The sequence below is a fragment of the Macaca fascicularis genome, chromosome 7, assembly GCF_037993035.2.
Source record: "Macaca fascicularis isolate 582-1 chromosome 7, T2T-MFA8v1.1".
Taxonomy (NCBI): Eukaryota; Metazoa; Chordata; class Mammalia; order Primates; family Cercopithecidae; genus Macaca; species Macaca fascicularis.
In genome coordinates, this window is record NC_088381.1 from 53,407,471 (window position 1) to 53,429,150 (window position 21,680).

At 44.3% G+C, this 21,680-nt stretch overlaps 1 protein-coding gene across 6 annotated transcripts in view; it reads left to right on the forward strand.

The window, feature by feature from the left end:
- Positions 1–21,680, forward strand: part of TMEM266 (transmembrane protein 266) — a 150,098-nt gene that overhangs the window by 65,706 nt on the left and 62,712 nt on the right. For all 6 annotated transcript variants that reach the window (XM_015453121.4, XM_073996419.1, XM_005560149.5 and 3 more), the window contains 2 exons: positions 13,601–13,734; positions 17,153–17,341. In XM_015453121.4, coding sequence (XP_015308607.1) covers positions 13,697–13,734; positions 17,153–17,341 — 227 coding nt within the window. In that variant the 5' untranslated portion in view covers positions 13,601–13,696. The remainder of the gene's footprint in view (positions 1–13,600; positions 13,735–17,152; positions 17,342–21,680) is intronic.

Consider the following 21,680-nt stretch of genomic DNA (forward strand, 5'->3'; position numbering starts at 1 on the left):
CAGCAGTTGGCTGGCCTTAGTTGGGGTGATTGGGGCAATGACCATGCTCCAGCAGGCCAGCGTGGGTATATGCTATCATGATGATGGGAAAGGTGCAAGAGAGGGCAGGCCCAATCATGTGAGAGCTTTCATGTTTTCTTACAATCTACTTGGACAAAGCAAGGAGATTTGCTTGGTCAACCAAATGTCCAAGGCCAGCCATCGGGTAAAAGGGAAATGAAAAATTACATGACAAATGGGGCATTGATACAATGCAGGTAAAAAATGGGATCTATTTTTTTTACAGTCTTACCATATGTAGTATGAAAAGTGTTGAAGAAAGAGGACTTTTTCCCTCCATTTACCAAAGAATAGTTACTTGCCTGGTGCCATGTAGTAGTCAATGGCAAAGTTAATTATATCTGGGCTCCTAACATATTTTAGTTAATAGCGTGTAAAGCAAAAGATTCATTTGGAAATTTGCAAAGTGTTTGAAACGTGGCATTTATACTTACAATTTGCTTGATTGAGGGGAGGGTTAGAGATACTGGGGCAGCCACTGCAGCCCTAGCTCATTGGTGGTGGTTCTCAAAATCATAGATATTTGAGTTCCCCAGAAACTGCAGAATTCTGGAGGGAAAATGACAATAGGCTGGGGCTGAGGATTGCTTGCTAGGTGGCGTTCTTTTCAGCCTAGCCCAGCCAGGGGCGAGAAGCCAGTGGATCCTTTGTCTCAGTGGGGTCACTTACAGAAGTGTTTGTTAGGGAAGCTCAAAAGTGGAAAAAAGATATTGAGGGGAAGGGAAGAATTACGATAATTGTCCTTTTGGCTTTCTTAAAAGAATAACTGAGGCCGGGCGCGGTGGCTCACGCCTGTAATCCCAGCACTTTGGGAGGCTGAGGGGGGAGCGGATCACCTGAGGTTGGGGGTTCGAGATCAGCCTGACCAACATGGAGAAACCCCATCTCTACTAAAAACACAAAATTAGCCAGGCGTGGTGGTGCATTCCTGTAATCCCAGCTACTCGGGAGGCTGAGGCAGGAGAATCGCTTGAACCCGGGAGGCAGAGGTTGCAGTGAGCTGAGATTGTGCCATTGCACTCCAGCCTGGGCAACAAGAGCAAAACTCCATCTCAAAAAGATAATAATAATAATAACTGAGTAATGATGGATGATTTGATTTTGCGTAATCTTGTTTTGTGTTTCCCATGCTGCATGAGACCATTAGTAATTGATAGACTACGTCACTAAGTAAGTGAAAAAGAGGAAACCATAGAAAGTTAAAGGGGTCCACGAGAGACCTTGGCTCACCTAGAGATGAAAGCCACTGTGGGCTCTCTGCCCATTCATTTAGCAGATTTGCAGCTAATAATTTTGCAATAGTCTGGAGATTGGAGTGGGAGAATGCTCAGGTGTGTTTGATTTTCTTCATTTTAGCTCCTTGTTAATGGAGTAAAATATTAGGCGGTCAAGGTAACAACAAGGATGACCAGCATCTGTTGTACAGAAACCTTTCTCATCAAGCACAAGAAATACAACCTTCTCCTCCTGGGGGTGTGGAACATGATGTCCATGAAACATGCCAGAGCTCAGTGGCTTCTCCCTAGGAGCAGCTTCTAAAGCAGCCTTTATGATGTCAGAACTGAACCTCAGGTGCATGCAATGCTATCTCCACGTAAAAGAACCCCAAGGTTTTGTGAGAGCACATGCTGCCAGCCACTCACCAACATTTGGCCAGTCTTGTTTAGAGACTCAGAAAGCTTATCTCAGCTGAGCCTCAGAACCACATCAGAAGTGTCCAAACCTGGTCTGGCATACAATTAGTTACCTATGCCATAGTCCCTCCGTGCTTCTTCCTTGCTAAGAAAACCGAGATTATGTTTATGGAAATAATATGCCTATCCCCAAGGGATTAACCTTTTTTTTTTTTTTTTTTTTTTTTTTTTTTGAGACGAAGTCTTGCTCTGTTGCCCAGGCTGGAGTGCAGTGGCGTGATCTTGGCTCACTGCCACTGCAACCTCCGCCTTCTGGTTTCAAGCGAGTCTCCTGTCTCAGCCTCCCAAGTAGCTGGGATTACAGATGCAGGCCATCATGCCTAATTTTTGTATTTTTAGTAGAGAGGGGTTTCACCATGTCGGCTAGACTGGTCTCAAACTCCTAACCTCAGGTGATCTGCCCACCTCAGTGTCCCAAAGTGCTGGAATTACAGGCGTGAGCCACTGTGTCCAGCCCCAAGGGATGAATCTTGACTGAACTAGGCTCATATAGCACCCCTAACCCCCTTGGCCAGCTGTCTATTGGCCCAGGCTCCTTTGCAGCCCTGTCCTAGCTCTGCCCAGGGAGACATCAGGAAATGTGTCTGGAGAGCTTAGAAAGATGCCTCCTGAATAAAAGATCAAAGCCTTGTAAGGAGAAAGCCTTTGATTCTTTCTTCTTGTTTGGGAGTGGGTGTGAGGATGTGCAAGCTGGAGCTGCAGCAGCCATTCTGCAACCACAGGGAAACAAGCATAAGAAATCCATTACATACAAGATAGGGGCATGGAAGGATGAGAAGAGCTTGGGTTCTCTGTACACTGAAAACTAGAAAACATTTTTGAAAGAAATTGTAGCATGCACAAATGAGTAGAACGATATCCTATGTTCATAGATTGGAATAATTCATATTATTGAAATGTCCATACTGCCCAAAGCAATCTGTAGGTTCAATAGAATTCCTATCAAAATTCCAACAGTGAGTTGGGTACAGTGTCTTGAACCTGTAATCCAAGCTATTTGGGAGTCTTAGGCAGGAGAATTGCTTGAGCCCAGGGGTTCCAGACCAGCCTAGGCAACATAGCAAGACCCCCAACTCTAAAAAAAAATTCAAAATTATCCAAGCATAATAGTGCATGCCTGTTGTCCCAGCCCCTCTGAAGGCTGAGGTAGAAGGATCACTTGAGCCCAGGTGTTTCAGGCTACAGTGAGCTATGATTGTGCTGCTGTACTCCAGCCTTGATGATGGAGTGAGACTCTCTCTAAACAAACAAAAATTCCAATGGCGCTTTTCACAGAAAAAAAAATTCCTAAAATGTGTATGGAACCACAAAAGACCCCAGATAGCTAAAGCAATTTTGAGGAAGAAGAAAAAAAGCCAGAGGCATCACACTTTCTGATTTAAGCTATATTACAAAGCTATTGTAGTCAAAACCACATGGTCCTGGCATAAAAACAGGCTGACCAATGGAATAGAACAAAGAGCCCAGAAATAAACCCATGCCTTTGTAATCAACTAATTTTGCACCAAAGTGCCAAAAATACATGATGGGAAAAGGATAGTCTCTTTAATAGAAAAACTGGGAAAACTGGATATTCACATTAAAAAATTAAACTGAATGCTTATCTTGCACCATACATAAAAATCAAAACCCCTATAGGAAAACATATGGTGAAAGCTTCTTGATATTGGTCTCAGCAATGATATTTTGGAGCCGAAACCTCAGGCAACAAAAGCAAAAATAAACAAGCAGAAATGACATCAAATAAAAAGTTTCTGCACATCAAAGGAAACAACAAAATGAAAAGGCAACCTACAGAATGGGAGGAAATATGTTTTAGCAATATATCTGATAAGGAGTTATCAGATAAGGAGTTAAAATCCAATAGATATAAGAAACCCATACAACTCAATATATAATATATAAGGAACCCATACAACTCAATATATAATATATAAGGAACCCATACAACTCAATATATAATATATAAGGAACCCATACAACTCAATATATAATATATAAGGAACCCATACAACTCAATATATAATATATAAGGAACCCATACAACTCAATATATAATATATAAGGAACCCATACAACTCAATATATAATATATGAGGAACCCATACAACTCAGTATATAATATAGAAGGAACCCATACAACTCAGTATATAATATAGAAGGAACCCATACAACTCAGTATATAATATAGAAGGAACCCATACAACTCAGTATATAATATAGAAGGAACCCATACAACTCAGTATATAATATAGAAGGAACCCATACAACTCAGTATATAATATAGAAGGAACCCATACAACTCAGTATATAATATAGAAGGAACCCATACAACTCAGTATATAATATAGAAGGAACCCATACAACTCAGTATATAATATATGAGGAACCCATACAACTCAGTATATAATATATGAGGAACCCATACAACTCAGTATATAATATAGAAGGAACCCATACAACTCAGTATATAATATAGAAGGAACCCATACAACTCAGTATATAATATAGAAGGAACCCATACAACTCAGTATATAATATAGAAGGAACCCATACAACTCAATATATAATACATAAGGAACCCATACAACTCAATAGCCCTGTTTGAAAAAAAAAATGGGGCTGGGCATGGTGGCTCACGCCTGTAATCCCAGCACTCTGGGAGGCCCAGGTGGGCAGATCACCTGAGGTCGGGAGTTCAAGACCAGCCTGGCCAACATGGTGAAACCCTGTCTCTACTAAAAATACAAAAATTAACCAGTCCTGGTGGCGTGCGCCTGTAATCCCAGCTACCTGGGAGGCTGAGGCAGGAGAATTGCTGGAACCCAGGAGGCAGAGGCTGCAGTGAGCCGAGATCGCACCACTGCACTCCAGCCTGGGTGACAGAACCAGACTCCATCTAAAAAAAAAAAAAAAAAGCGGGGGGTGGGGGCAGGTGGCAAAGGTCCTGAATAAATATTTCTCCAAAGGAGAAATGGCCAACAGGTTTATGAAAGGTGCTCAACATCACCAATCATCAGGGAAATGCAAATCCAAACCACAATGAGATATCACATCACACCTGTCAGGATGACTATTATAAAAAAGTCAAAAGAGTTGGCAAAGATGTGGAAAAAAGAGAACCTTGTATATTGTGGTAGGAATGTAAATTGGTACAGCCAGTGTGGAAAACAGTATGGATACTCCTCAAAAAACTCAAAATAGAACTACCATATGATCTAGGAATCCCACTGCTGAGTATATATTCAAAGGAAAGGAAATCACTATCTTGAAGAGATATCTGCACTCATGTTTATTGCAGCACTATTCACAGTATCCCAGATTTGGAAGCAACCTAAGTGTCCATCAACAGATGAATATGTGTGTGTGTGTGTGTGTGTGTGTGTGTATAGATATGTATGTATATATATATGTGCATATATATATATATATATAGTGGAATAGTATTCAGCCTTTAAAAGAGCTCAATAATTTTGCCACTTGCAACAAGATGGATGAACCTCGAGAATATTATGCTAAGTAAGCCAGTCACAGAAAGACACTGCACGATCTCACTTATATGTAGAACCTTTTTTTTTTTTTTTTTTTTTGTGACAGAGTCTCACTCTGTCGCCCAGGCTGGAGTGCAGTGGCACGATCTTGGATCACTGCAACCTTTGCCTCCCGAGTTCAAGCAATTCTCCTGCCTCAGCCTCCCAAGTAGCTAGGATTACAGGTGCCCACCACGCCCGGCTAATTTTTGTATTTTTAGTACAGATGGGATTTCACCATGTTGGCTAGGCTGGTCTCGACCTCCTGATGTCAGGTAGTCCGACTTCCTCGGCCTTCCAAAGTGCTGGGATTATAGGCGTGAGCCACTGCACCCAGCCTATATGTAGAATCATTTTTTTTCTGTTTTTTAAAGTTGAACTCGCCGGGCACGGTGGCTCACACCTGTAATCCCAGCAGTTTGGGAGGCTGAGGCGGGCAGATCACAAGGTCAGGAGATCAAGACCATCCTGGCTAACACAGTGAAACCCCGTCTCTACTAAAAATACAAAAAATTAGCCGGGCGCAGTGGCTGGCACCTGTAGTCCCAGCTACTGGGGAGGCTGAGGCAGGAGAATGGCGTGAACCTGGAAGGTGGAGCTTGTAGTGAAGCGAGATCTGGCCACTGCACTCCAGCCTGGGCGACAGAGCGAGACTCCGTCTCAAAAAAAAAAAAAAAAAAAAAAAGTTGAACTCATAGTAATAAGAGAGTAGAATGATAGTTACCGGGGGTTGCAGGGGTGGGTGGTGAGGGAGAAGAGGAGATATTGGTCAAAGGGTACAAATCTTCAGTTATAAAATGAATACATGCTGGAGACCTAAGGTATTAGGTTTGTGACTAATAATGGTTAATAATAACCACCAGAGTGACTAATAGTGGTCAATAACAACATATTTTATGCTTAAATTTGCTGAGAGGAAATCTCAAGTATTCTCATTACTACCAAACAAAAAAGATAATTATATGATGTGATCGATATGTTAATTACCTTGATTGTGGTAATCATTTCACAATGTATACATATATCAAAATGTTACAGTTTATGTCTTAAATATATACAATTTTATTTGTCAGTCATACCTCAGCTATGTGGGGGGGAAAAAAGAGCCTGGGTGCCACTTCTCCAGTTCTGGAATCATCTACCTCTAGTCCTTTTTATTTCATTTTTTAATTTAAGACAGTGCCGTGATCTGTTGCCCAGGCTGGAGTGCAGTGGCTCAATCATAGCTCACTGCAGCCTCAAACTCCTTGTCTCAAGTAGTTCTCCCACTTAAACCTCCAGAGCAGCCAACCCTATAGGTGCAAGCCACCACACCTAGCTAATTTTTGTATTTTTAGTAGAGATGAGATTTACCATGTTGGCCAAGCTGGCCTCTAACTCCTGATCTCAAGTGATCCACCCACCTCGGCCTCCCAAAGTGCTGGGATAACAGGCATGAGCCACCACACCTGGCCTGAAGTCTTCACTGCCTAAGTCACTACCAGGTATTCTGTTGTTTGCAAACAAAAGTATTTCTAACTGATATACCCTATCTCTGGTTCTTCAGCTTGGTCAGCATAGCTTCTGCTAATTCCAACACAGTAGCTTTGCAACCAGTTAACTTCATCTGCAAAATAGGGATAAAAATAACTACCTTGAGCAAACTTTCTGATTCAGTAGATCAGAGTGTGGTCAGTGGGTCAGCAGATGAGTATCCTCTGGGAATTTGTTAGAAATGTACATTTTCGAACACTCCAGACATACTAAATTAGAAATTTCGTGGGCAGAGCCAGCAAGCTGGTTTTTAATAAGCCCTTCAGGTCATTATTCTGGTACATGAGAAGGTTTGAGAACCACTGATACAGAGGGTCAAGTGGAATGGTTGCATGTCAGGAACACCTGGGAAACTTAAACAGGGTCTCAAACTTCACCTGCAGAGTTCTGATTTAGCATTTCTGCAGTGCACCTATGAGTTTCTATTTCCCCAAAGATCCCCAGGTGATTCAGATTAAAACCAGGCATGGGAAACACTGAAATGGGTATGAAAGCAGGTCATGTGTGCCATGGGGCCGTCACTCAAGTAAGAGGTGATGAACAGACTTGGGGGTCTCTGGGACAGGTGAGTGGAATTCTGGCTTTTTTCAGGGGACTGACTACTTGATCTAAGTGGCCTTGTTCAGCCCTAAAATTCCAAGGATGTTAGCTTAGGAAGGTTGAACTTGGCAGATCTCACTGGAACACATATATGGGTAAATACATAGACTCATGACCAACAAGTGGAAGAGACTGGAATTTGACTAAAGTCTTAAAAGCAGCCTTCCCACCCACCCAGTAAATCCAAAACAGGTTTTATTTTCTACTTTTACCAGGTTTATGAAACAGCAGGTTGGCACTTTGGATGTTCATTTTTAGAGTGCTAGACTATGCCTGCTTCATGCTAGGCTTGTGTTTTGAGGGTTATTTTGTTTGGGAAATATTATTTTTAAATAACAAACAGGCTTAGCATTCCCATCGTCATAGGGAATTTTGCCTTCTAAAATGTGCTGCTTGTTATGGATTAAAACCTCCAGCTGAAGCCACCTGCTCATTGTCCATCTAAATATGATTTTATCTTCTTTTCCTCCCTCAACTTTGCCCTTGTACTGTTGAGGCCAATCGTTTCTTACCCTCTCCCACATCTCCTTTCCAGGAAAGTGCTGCTGCTTTTTCAGGGAATCTGCTCCTTCACTCAGCCTCTGCTGAGTGAATGAATGAATCCCTGGAGCTGCTTAAACAACCATAAGCATCTTGTTGATCATTTTGGAAGATACCAAGATGCTAATTTATTATTTTGAGAACAAATGAAGGGGAGAAAGTTAAGCATTTTCCTTCTTTCCTTATATAAACCTTACCTTAGGCTAATCAAATAACTGAGGAGGGAAAGTCTGTCTGAATAGAAGCTGACCAATGAAAAAAAGGACAATAAAATTAAAATATCACCATTTTGCAAACCTTAATGAATTAATTGATCTAGGAAGCAATTATCAATGGCTGTTAGTATCATAAAAAGAGGGACAAGAAGACAGTATGTGTCTCCTATTGAAGTTATGGTACCACCTATGAAATCTTGCAAAAAAAATTGAAGCTGAATCTGATTAAAGTCTATAAACTAATTAAAATTTATAGGAAATATAGGGGACAGAGGAACATGTTAGAAAAATGCTAAGGAGGCTGGGCGCAGTGGCTCATACCTGTAATCCCAGCACTTTGGGAGGCCGAGGTGGGCAGATCACCTGAGGTAGGGAGTTCGAGACTAGCCTGGCCAACATGGAGAAACCCCATCTCTACTACAAATAAAAATTAGCCGGATGTTGTGGCGCCTGCCTGTAATCCCAGCTACCCGGGAGGCTGAGGCAGAAGAATAACTTGAACCTGGGAGGTGGAGGTTGCAGTGAGCTGAGATCACACAATTACACTCCAGCCTGGGCAACAAGAGCGAAACTTTGTCTCAAATAAAAAAGAAAAAAGAAAGAAAACTGCTAAGGAAATACAATCACCATAATCCAGTCTGTGGGAAACATTATGAGACAAATGACCCAGTTTTTCCAATTAATTGCAAGGGAAAAAATGAGGTAGAGGAAGGGGAAACCTGTAGATTTAATGAGACCCAAGAGTCATATTAATCATAATGTGTGGCCTGTTTGGCTCCTGATTCAACAAACCTTAAAAAAAATATACAGGACAAATGGGGGAAATGTGAACAATGTCCGGATGTTTAATAATATAAAGAAAATACTGGCCAGGCATGGTGACTCACTCCGGTAATCCTAGCACTTTGGGAGGCCAAGGCGGGAAGATTGCTTGAGCCTAGGAGTTCGAGACCAGCCTGGGCAACATACTGAGACCTCCTCTCTACAAAAAATACAAAAATTAGCCGGGTGTGGTGGCTTGTGCTTTTCAGCTACTCTGGAGGCTGATGTGGGGGGATCACTTTTAGCCCAGGAGTTCGAGGCTGTAGTGAGTTACCATTGTACCACTGCACTCCAGTCTGGGCAACAGAGTGAGACCCTGTCTCCAAAAAAAAAAAAAAAAAAAAAAAATGCCGGATGCAGTGGCTCACGCCTGTAATTCCAGCACTTTCGGAGGCCGAGGTGGTTGGATCACTTGAGGTCAGGAGTTTAAGACCAGCCTGGCCAACATGGCGAAACCCCGTCTCTACTAATAATATAAAAAAAATTAGCTGGGCATGGCGGCACACGCCTGTAATCCCAGCTACTTGGGAAGCTGAGGCACAAGAATTGCTTGACCCAGGAGGTAGGGGTTGCACTGAGCTGAGATTGTGCCAGCGCCCTCTAGCCTGGGTGACAGAGTGAAACTGTGTCTCAAAAAAAAAAAAAAAAAAGAAAAGAGAAAAGGAAAGATTGTTGACTTGGGGATGATGATAGCTTTGTGATTATTTCTTTTAAAAGGAATCCTTCTCATCGTTACCCTTAGAACTACATATGCAATACAGGTGAATGAAATGGCATCTAGGACTTATTCCAAAGCAGTTGTGAGCAGTGGAGACAGGCAGGGATACAGAAAAAAGACTGCCTGTGAGCTGATAACATTGACGTTGGGTGGTGGGGAACTAGAGGTCCATGATACAATTCTCTACAATTGTATATATTTGAAATTTTCCTTCCTAAAAAGTTACATTTATTTATTTATTTATTTATTTATTGAGACCGAGTCCCGCTCAGTCGCCCAGGCTGGAGTGCAGTGGCGCGATCTCAGCTCACTGCAAGCTCCGCCTCCCAGGTTTTTGCCGTTCTCCTGCCTCAGCCTCCCGAGTAGCTGGGACTACAGGCATCTGCCACCACGCCCAGCTAATTTTTTGTATTTTTAGTAGAGACAGGGTTTCACCGTGTTGGCCAGGATGGTCTCGATCTCCTGACCTCGTGATCCACCCACCTCAGCCTCCCAAAGTGCTAGGATTACAGGCATGAGCAACCGCGCCCGGCCAAAAGTTAAATTAAAAAAAATTTTTTCAAAATCTGCATTTCTTTTTTGTATGTTTTATATTGGCTATATTAATGTGGTCATTAATGTTTATTATTTATAAATAAAGATTTGTGAATTTTTACTTGTTCTTCACTACTAGAAATGTGCAAAAAGTTTGGAGTTTTGTATTTTTTAAATTTGCCTGCCCAGAGAGACAGGAAGGTCCATGAAAGTAATGACCTTCCCATTATATTCCCCACAGGGCTAATACCTTGTGTAGCATGTAAAATACTAATCTGGGGCCAGGCATGGTGGCTCACGCCTGTAATCCCAGCACTTTGTGAGGCTGAGGTGGGTGGGTTACCTGAGGTCAGGAGTTCGAGACCAGCCTGGCCAACGTGGTGAAACCTAAAAATACAAAAATTAGCTGGGCATGGTGGCAGGCACCTGTAATCCCAGCTACTTGGGAGGCTGAGGCAGGAGAATTGCATGAACCCGGGAGGTGGAGGTTGCAGGGAGCTGAGATCACACCACTGCTCACTGCTCTCCAGCCTGGGTAACAAGAGCAAAACTCTGTCTCAAAAACAAAACAAAACCAAAAAACCTCATTTGGGAATACAGCTTGTTGTTAAAACACCATTCTGGAAAGAAGGATTGCTCATCTGGCTTCCCGTTTATGGATATCTCAATCCTGACTTCATTGTCAGTTGAGTTTAGACACTCTATGTGATCAGTCTTATTACTCAGAAGACTTTATTAACTTGAGGTTTTATAAAGAGAACATAAAAAGATTGAGACTGATTAAATCTATGTTATGGAATTTTATAAGACTCAGTATAAAATGGATTTCATATCCCAAATACTATAGAAGACAGTTCTGTTTTTCATGCTTAGACCCTCCTTACTAAGAAATACTAAGGGAAGGTGAAGCTCTAAGTAAGATGTGGTTACAAAACATCTGTCCATTTCTCCTTGGTGTTGGCTCTGAGCGTTCGTCCCTTGCTTCCACTGCCCCACAAACATCTGGTGTGGATATGGTTGATGGCTTCCTCTTTGGAGGCCCTTCTGCTTTTAGAGAGCTCTCTATCTCTGTTAATTCCAACTGCTCTAAGTTCAGACTTCCCCAGGATTTCCTTAAGTTTCTTTAACTTGAGCACTTTCTTTTCTTAATTACACATTGCTTAAAGGAACTTCCTTGCTCCTTTAAGAACCTGGGTTCTGAGTTATTTTGTCTGTGTATCTTCTGCTGGGCTGCCCTGTCTCCCAGAAGACTTCTAGATGGAACTGTAGCACTGGTTGATAGAAAAGTATATGCTGTTTACCAATCCAATTTTTTTCTTTTTTTTTTTGAGACGGAATCTCGCTCTGTCGCCCAGGCTGGAGTGCAGTGGCATGATCTCAGCTCACTACAAGCTCCGCCTCCCGGGTTCCTACAATTCTCTTGCCTCAGCCTCTCCAGTAGCTGGGACTACAGGCGTCCACCGCCACACCTGGCTAATTTTTTGTATTTTTAGTAGAGACGGGGTTTTACCGTGTTAGGCAGGATGGTCTCGATCTCCTGACCTTGTGATCACCCGCCTCGGCCTCCCAAAGTGCTGGGATTACAGACATGAGCCACCCACTGCACCTGGCCTGCTCATCCAATTTTTAAGAGGAAATACTATATTCAGCCATCTAAATGTGTTGGAATATACTCAGGTTCAACAGACTATGCCCTTTTAATTTATTAAAAAAAAAAATTATTATGGGCAGGGCACAGTGGCTCAGCCTGTAATCCCAGCACTTTGGGAGGCCAAGGTGGGCAGATCACTTGAGGTCAGGAGTATGAGAGCAGCCTGGCCAACATGGCAAAACCCTGTCTCTACTAAAAATACAAAAATAGCTGGGTGTGGTGGCACATGCCTGTAGTCCCAGCTACTTAGGAGGCTGAGGCATGAGAATCACTTTAACCCAGGAGGTGGAGGTTGCAGTGAGCCAAAATTGCGCCACTGCACTCCAGCCTGGGAGACAGAGCAAGACTCTGTCTCTCAGATAATGATAATAATAATTATTATTATAACTGGCCAGACACAGTGGCTCACACCTGTAATCCCAGCACTTTAGGAGGCTGAGGTGGGTTGATCACTTGAGCTCAGGAGTTTGAGACCAGCCTGGGCAATACAGCAAAACCCCGACTCTACCAAAAGTCCAAAAAATTAGCTGAGTGTGGTAGTATGTGCCTGTAGCCCCAGCTGAGGCTGAGGCAGAGGGTCACTTGAGCCCAGGAGGTCAAGGCTGCAGTGAGCCAAGATCGCACCACTGCACTCCAACCTGGTGACGGAGTGAGACCCTGTCTAAACATAAATAAATGAATAAATTAAGCTGGGCACGGTGGCTCACCCCTGTAATCCCAGCACTTTGGGAGGCCGAGGTGGGCGGATCACCTGAGGTCAGTAATTCGAGACCAGCCTGATCAACATGGAGAAACCCCGTTTCTACTAAAAATACAAAAACAATTAGCTGGATGTGGTGGTGCATCCCTGTAACCTCAGTTACTTCTGGAGGCTGAGGCAGGAGAATCGCTTTAACCCAGAAGGCAAGGTTGCAGTGAGCCGATATCGCACCATTGCACTCCAGCCTAGGCGACAAGAGTGAAATTCCATCTCAAAAAAATAAATAAATAAAATAAATAAATAATAATAATGAAATCCAACACTTATATAGTACTTACTAAGTGTCAGGCACTATGCTAGTGTCTTACAGGCATGACCTCATGTAGTTAGTTCTGTTATTATCCCTATTTTTCAAGTGGGGAAACTGAGGATAGGGTGTAAGTAGCTCACTCCAGGTCACAGAGCTGGTAAGTAGGAGTGAGGCTCTGACTGTGGCAGCCCAGCTCCAGGGTCTATTCTTTCTGCTCTCGGAATGAGCTGAGAGGAGAAGAAGAGAAAAGCCTGCACGAAAAGACAGAACTACCGGAAGGGAAAGGGAAGTGGGAGAAAAAATACATGGAAAACATTTGAGATTTTTTAGACAAACCTTATTTTGAAGCCTCTCAAAGCTGCAGTATAAAGGGACACTGTTTTGGGGAGCACAGCCGTTTAGTGGGAAGAACTGTGGATAAGAAGTCAGAGAACCTGGGCACTAACCTGGCTCTTCTACCATCTCTGTGACACAAAAAAGTCATTTTGTCACTCTGGCCTTGTTTCCTCATCTAAAAAAGAGAAATTATGCTTATTATTACCCTTCCATAGGGTAATTGTAAGAATCTATTCAACATTACTTTGAAGAAAAGTGCTAGATGGAAGAAAGTTCTAAGGACTCCCATTTTTAGATGAGCTTAGGAGGACTTTGGTTTGGCATCTGAAGGTAATAAGTTCCTATTTTTGTTTTCAGGGCACTATATTTGTATGTGTCTTGTAGAACCCACGCTTGGAAATGCTGACAGCAGGCTTCAGGACAGCTGAGCCCCACTAAACACCAAGAAAACCCATGGCTCTGGCTGCATCTTTCAACATGACCAATCCACAGTAAGTAATGCTGGGATCTGCTCTCTGGATCCAGAACTGTGGCTATAAATCTCCCAGAAGATGAAGATCTTCTAATTTAGGCAACCACTATGTACATTTCCTTTAGCAGGAGGCCACAGAAAATGGAGAAACCTTTCAAAAGCAAGACTCAAGACAAGATTAGGAAGCTCTGAAGGTGAATTAACAAAATGGGAATTGCAAGGAAATTTAGAAATCTAAGAGGGTTTCTAAAACCAGGCTTTATGAAACCTGGGGCAGAATTCTTAAGGGAGAATTGCTTTCAGTTCCCAAAACCTGAGATGCCATATGAACCAACCACTTAATCTTACCAAGCACCTGCAAGGTGGTCACTTATTTTGTGTTTTGCAAGTGGTTGGTATGAATACTAAGATGAAAACAGCACTCCTATTACACCGCACTGTCCTGGCCTATTTAGATACGGGCCTGACTGCTCTGTCATCTGGAGTATGAATCTGTTATCTATTGACACAGTAATGCTGTGTACAACCAACCATAGAACCTTAGTAGAATACAACAAAAAATGTTTATTGCTCACATGTCTGGGGTACTCAGCTAGATAGTTCCTCTGATCTTGGCTGGGATGACTTTTAAATGTGGGTCATAGCTGGCTGTCAGCTGATCTAGAGGAGGCTGGACTCTGCTCCATGTCTCTCATCCTCCAGTAGGCTAGGCTGCTCATCCTCCCATGGGTGATGTTGGAGGTACAAGAGCACAGGCAGAAATTCACAGAGCCTTTTCATGCCTCTGCTGGTGTCTAACTTGGCTCTTCTACCATCTAACATCCTGTTGGCAAAAACGAGTCACATGGCTGAATGCTGAATTAAGGGTTAGAAAAATACATTCTTTCTTTTGATGGAAAGAGCTGTGGAGTTATATGCCAAAGGGCATGGGCTCAAGGAGAGGTAACGAATGGAACCATTAATACATGTTGTCTACCCTACCATTCTTTGTATCTAAGGAAAGGGTATAAGCTAATATAGCCTATACACTGTGGGACCTTCACTTCACCAGAAGAGGCCTTGTCTCTCTGCTGAGATGACCACCACATGGCCAGAGATGGTGCCAGGCCACTGTGACCACTGATGGGAGGGGAACGTGAGACAGAAATGTTGGAAAGGCAGAAATAGTTTGTTCGCACTTCTCAGAGCCATATCCTGTTAATTTCTCTCCATGAACACCTTATTAATCAGAAAGTTCTCTCTGTTTAGTTCAGCGATCCATAGTTTCCTTGAGTCATCCAGAAGAAAAGAGGGAACAAATTCAACCCGGCATCTGCTTTTTGGGAAACATCTAGGGGAGCTGGGATTCCCCCCATACACACCCACGCTTTTATATAAATTGTTGAGAAACATTGAAACCTCATATTCTATGACTGTTTCGTTTAAAGATCTTGAGTCATTTTGTAAATGTCATGCAATGATGAGTACTATTATCTGTGCTTGACAAGTAGCAAAAAGCAAAGGTTTAAATAAGGCCTACAAATAAGAATCGGGCATTAGAAATTACTTGGTGAATTCAGGTGGTCTAGGCAGCCAGTCTGTGGCATTCAAATAAGAATCTCACTTTCCCCTTAATTATCGGATAATCCAAGCAAAAGAGAAGTAGGTAGATTAATCTCTGAACTTACTGGATAACTGCAGCTGTGTTTTGTTTTTGTTTTTCTTTTGAGACAGAGTTTCACTCTTGTTGCCCAGGCTGGAGTGCAATGGCCCAATCTCAGCTCACTGCAACCTCCACCTCCCGGGTTCAAGCGATTCTCCTGCCTCAGACTCCCAATTAGCTGGGATTACAGGCATGCGCCACCACATCCAGCTAATTTTGTGTATTTTTAGTAGAGACGGTTTCACCATGCTGGTCAGGCTGGTCTTGAACTCCTAACCTCAGGTGATCCACCTGCCTTGGCCTCCCAAAGTGCTGGGATTGCAGGCATGAGCCACCACGCCCGGCCTGCAGCTATGTATTGTTGGTTAGATTTCAATGGTTGTTGGAAAAGTTTAGAATTCAGAGCTCCCACACAAGTATAGGGACTTGTCACTCCAGAGCTCCTCCAATCTTCTCCATATGTCTGTTATCCATGTCAGATCATAGAGTGAGAAGGAACAGCCCTTAGGAATATTCTATTTTACCTCCTCATGTTCTGATTGGAGAAACTGAGGTTCAGGAGGAGCCCTGCAGAAGTTGGCATTCAAGCCAGCACCAGAGCCCAAGAACAGTTTACAGCAGACAGGGCTGCCATCTCAGTATGAAAACTGGGCCCTCATTATCCTGGGCACTGACCCTCAATGTTCCCTCCAATATTTAAATTTTACTCCTTGCCATTATACTATTGTTCCTTTCTAACTTTCATTGTTTGGACAAGGGCTCACTCTTGTGCCTACAGGATGAGATAGGGTCAAGGACATACTGGACAGACCAAAGATGGTGCCCCAGGAAGCTAAAGGAAAGTTTTCTAGTCCAGCATCTCTGGACAGGGTTGCTGTGGGTGTTTGGGCAGGACAGTTTTTAGTTGTTATTGACACATTGCAGAATGTGTAGCGTCCCCAGCCCTACTTAAATGTCAATAGCAATCACCTGTGGTCATGGTGGCAACTAAAAATACCTCCACAAATTGCCAAATACCCCCTGGTAGATTGGGAGGTGGTACTGCCCTGGCTGAGATGCCCGGGAATGCCACTGGAGTGGTCAGTTATTGGCCGTGCCCAAGGTGAGCCTGACAGTAACACAGGAAGAGACCCACAACCCCTCAGACATTGGATCAAGTGACTCCCATCCCCTATTCCCAACCTTAAGAAGAGACATATGGTAGGACCAGTTCAAGTAGGAAGGGAGTGGCTACCAGGGACAGCTGGAGCCTCCTGTCCTCACCACCCCAAGGCCCACTAGGTCTCTGCAAGTCTCCATGTAGGCTCCTCTATCACCACAGTACATCCAGTTGTGAACAGAAACCTGTTTTCTCTACTGTGGAATAGAGAATAGAAACATTTCGAAACACCTTTACAAAGAAACTCAGGAGACAACTTAAAAGAATATCTTACTTCCATATAGAGTCCAGTGACCCAGAGTCCTAAAAGTCTAAGCCATAGTTTTGCTGGCTGGCAGTTTATCCATCTGGGTCTTTACCTCCCCTTCATGAAGGACCCTGCCCCACTAAAGCTCATATTTTCAGGTCTGAGCACTTCCTCTTCCCATTCTCCCATTTTTCCCCAACCACTGAAAGAGATGGGACTGTTAGGGCCTCAGTCCAGTCCTCGGGTGGCCAAGAGGGAAGAGGCGCAACCTTAAGCTTCCTCAGCCCTGCACCAGCATAGCAGCATTCTCCTTCTTTTCCTTGAGGAATGGAAGAATTTTTTGGCCCTTGAAGATGACTCTTTCCCATTGTTCCTCCTCTCCAACCCAGGCCTGCCATAGAAGGAGGAATTTCTGAAGTTGAGATCATCTCCCAACAAGTAGACGAAGAAACCAAGAGCATTGCTCCTGTGCAGCTGGTGAACTTTGCCTATCGGGACTTGCCTCTGGCTGCTGTCGATCTCTCCACGGCGGGCTCGCAGCTCCTGTCAAATCTGGACGAAGATTACCAAAGAGAAGGGTAGGTGCTGGGACCATTGAGCTAGCTAAGAAGTCCCTGGGTTAGGCCGGGCGCAGTGCCTCACGCCTGTCATCCCAGCACTTTGGGAGGCCGAGGCAGGCAGATCACCTGAGGTCAGGAGTTTGAGACCAGCCTGGCCAACATGGTAAAACCCCATCTCTACTAAAAATACAAAAATTAGCTGAGCGTGGTGGCACAGCCCTGTAATCCCAGCTACTCAGGAGGCTGAGGCAGGAGAATTGCTTGAACCCGAGAGGCGGAGGTTGCAGTGAGCTGAGATTGCACCATTGCACTCCAGCCTGGGCGACAAGAGTAAAACTCTTGTCTCAAAAAAATAAAAATAAATAAAAAATTTTAAAAAGGCCCTGGGTTTATATGGATATCTTCCAAGCAGCAGCAGCCAAGATGAGAGATGCTAACTAGTGAGACAGCAGAGATTCACAGCAGACCACTCAGGCCCTTTTCCTACTCACACATTACTTCCTCAGAAAAAGGTAGTGGGCACAGAAAATACCTGCCAGACGACCTCTTAGGTGACCTCTTAGGAGAATCATAAAATTTATTTTAGGACTGAGGCACTCCTTAATGACCCATCCACTCCCCTCTTGGGAAGAAGGAGACCCACAGTGATTTGGGACTTGCCCAAGGTCACAGAGCCCATAAGGGATGGACTTGAGCTGCACTTTCTCTTTATGAAGCAGACTCTCACTAGGAAGCGACCAGGAAGAATGTACCCTGCATGCAGGAACATGCTTAGGATGTAAGGGAATCTAGAGAATTCGGCTAGGAGCTCTGCAGACATTAGGGCACTCCCTTTCCAGGGAAGGCATGCAGAATATGCGGGTCTGCAATTCAAAAAGGTGGTCCTTACCTCTTCCTACTTAATTTGTCAATCAGCTTGGATGCCTTCATTTCCCAATTCACTTCTCATGAGCCTGGTCTGTCTTACAAACATACTTCCTGAAGGTGAGTGGTAGAGGGCAAGAGCTAGGTGGGGCAGGGGAGACACACCAGTTTGATGTCCTCATTTTCATGGGGCTTGGTGGCGTAGCTGAAGGCCAAAGAGGGGTAGGAACAGGTCCTAGGGTCACACAGCAGATCAAACTTCCGACTCTGACAAGGGCTTTCCCTAGCCTCACCCTGTGGCTCTTAGACACAGCATTGTAAATACTGGTAGGACCTTAGGAGCCAGTTCTGGACTTTTCTTTCCTGGGTGCTGGTAAACACTTTGGAACATGCTGGCTGCTTTGAATACAAAAATGAAGGGTTGTCAGGTATTTTAGAAGCAAACGAGAAGCCTTAGCTAGAGCTAAATTTGTAGAGCTTGGATCCCCTGGGCTTGTTTCTGGAAGGAGCTTCCCACTTCCTGAGATAAACTGCCTAACAATGGTGAAACCACATACCTTTTTTTGCAGAAACTACACCCCAGTGGCTTTCTCTGAAAATGTAACTTTTCCAAGTATTGTGCATATTGTCATCAGGACACTGGGAAAAAAAGGATAGGCAAGCAGATCGGAGGCAGCTAAGGGACACCTGCAGTGGCAGTGCTGTCCTGAGCTCTGTCAGGTCCTTACCATCTTGAAGGCTGGGCTAAAACCTGAGGCTCCTGGGCCAGGGCCAGCATCATGCACATGTGACCTGTGCAGTAGCACAGAGCCCCGTGCTTAGAAGGGCTCCAACACTTGGCTAAATGCTCTGCGGCTGCTGTCTTGAAATTCTTAAGGAGCCCCACATTTTCACTGGGCTCTGCAAATGATGTAACTGGTGGGGTCCTTCTCTGAGCACCCAGCAAGTCACTGCGTCACTGCTCTCTGGTGGTCAAACGCAGTAGTGCAGCCTTCTAACATGCCCTAGCTATTTCGGAGAATTCATTTCCTGCCCTGGCCTGAGCCTGTTAGGCCCTTTTCACGTGGAGAGTAGGATGGTATGGAGAGAAGTGGAGAAACCTCCAGGGATTCTGGTTTGGAGCAAAGCAGTGTCCACATGTGCCCCTGTAGATGTTATCGCACCGCGGGTGGACCTTGCTATGGGTGTTCCCCCACCAGGTGTACCACACTGTGATGTACCCCTTTCAGGGGTCCTGTGCTGTGGTGTACCCCTTTCCAGGTGTCCCCTGTGTATCACTCCCTAGCCTGAACCCCAAGGCTGGCAGAGGCTTTGCCTTATCATTCAATTTGTCTCTAAATTGAGGCTTTGCAAGGTTTCTTTCCAAACAAACGAATCCAAATGAAGCGCCTGCAAGGCAGAGAGGCCCTTGATTTGATTTGAGTCTCCAGGTGTGCCCAGAAAAGCTGTTACCATTGGGTAAATAGGAAACAGCCCGGGGAAGGGATTTGCCTCACTGCTGGAGCTCTCAGCTGGGGGCCCCGATTGGCAGCCAGAGGGCTTCCTGGAGGAAGGAAGCGCAGGCACAGGACCAAAGCCAGGGGAAACTGAAGCAAAGCAAAATCCCACTGCGAGGGAGGAACGACCTCTCTCCGCCAGGCCTCTTGGCTCTTGCAGCATATCCTGGGGTTTTCCCAAAATGTCCAACCTGTTCCTTTCTGGGGCAATATAAAACAAAAGGAAGAGTCCTCATTTACAGCTCTGAGCTTGGTTTCAGTCTTGTCCAAAATGCCTCTTCCTACAAAGGCCAGTGTTATGTATAGGAATGAACCTTTTCTGTAGGGAATGAAGAGACCTCAGGGACTGCGGCAAAAAAGTGCTCCGTGGCCCCACTGCCCGCCTCCCAGTGCCCTTGAGCTCTGTGAGGTTTCAGGGCTTTTCAGTTTCCCTGAATCTGAGACTGTTAGAGCTGGAAGAGACCTAAACGCGTCCATTCTAAACATTCTCAAAGACAGCAGGGCCCAGGGAGTACAAGGAGTTTGCCCAAGGTCACACAATGACAGAGACCGGGGCAGGGCATGCTAGTTCATGCCTGTAAGCCCAGCAATTTGGGAGGCTGAGGTGAAAGGATCACTTGAGCCCAGAAGTTCAAGACCAGCCTGTGCAACATGGCAAAACCCCATCTCTACAAAAACAAATCAGCCGGGCATGGTGGCACGCACCTGTCATCCTAGCTGCTCAGAGGCTGAGGTAGGAGGATCACTTGAGCCCAGAAGGTCGAGGCTTTAGTGAGCTATGATTGCTCCATTGCACTCTAGCCTGGGCAACAGAGTGAGACCCTGTCTCAACAACAACAAAAAATGACAGACACAGGAAGAGAGCCCAATCTGTATGCTCCTGATCCCTTGATCCTGGCTAGCAGCACTGGGCTTCCATTTCTCAGCCATCCCTTTCCAACATCACGGTGACTGTGGGTAACATGCATTGCCCATCTGATTCTGCTTCTAGCTACCCTGTCCAATGCCTTTAACTTCTGTTTACTTTTTTTTTTTTTTTTTTGAGACAAAGTCTTGCTTTGTACCTCAGGCTGGAGTGTAGTGGCATAATCTTGGCTCACTGCAACCTCTGTCTCCCAGGTTTAAGTGATCCTCCCACCTCAGCCTCCTGAGTAGCTGGGATTACAGGCGTGTGCAACCATGCCCAACTAATTTTTTTTTTTTTTTTTTTTTTAGTAGAGACGGGGTTTCACCATGTTGCCCAGGCTGGTCTCAAACTCCTGACCTCAAGTTATCTGCCTACCTCTGCATCCCAAAGTGCTGGGATTACAGGCGTGAGCCACAGTGCCTAGCCTCAGTATACTTTTTTTTTTAAAGCATTTTTAAAAAATGTGGTAAAATACATGTAACAAAATGTACCATCTTAACCATTCCTAAGTGTAAGCATCAGTGGCATTAAGGACATCACACTGTTGGGTAGCTATAACCAGCATGCATCTCCAGAACTCTTCTTGCAAAATAGAAACTCTATACCCAGTAAACAATAGCTCCCTGTTCCCCCACTCCTCCAGCTGCTGGAAACCACTACTCAACTTTCTGTCCCTTTGAATTTGACTACTCTAAGTGCCTCCTGTAAGTGAAATCATGCAGTATTTGTCCTTTTATAACTGGCTTATTTTGCTTAGCATAATGTCCACAAGGTTCATCCATGTTGTAGCATGTGTCAGAATTTCTTTCCTTTTTAAAACTGAATAATCGTCCACTGTGTGACTATACCACACTTTGCTTTTGCATTCATCTGTCAATGGACACACCCCACACTGGACTGTTTTTTCTCAAATGTGTCCATATTTTAGCTATTGTGAATAGTGCTGCTATGAACATGCCTGTACAAATATCTCTTCAAAACCCTGCTTTCAGGCCGGGTGCAGTGACTCACGCCTGTAATCCCAGCATTTTGGGAGGCCAAGGCAGGTGATCACTTGAGGTCAGCAGTTTGAGAGCAGCCTGGCCAACAT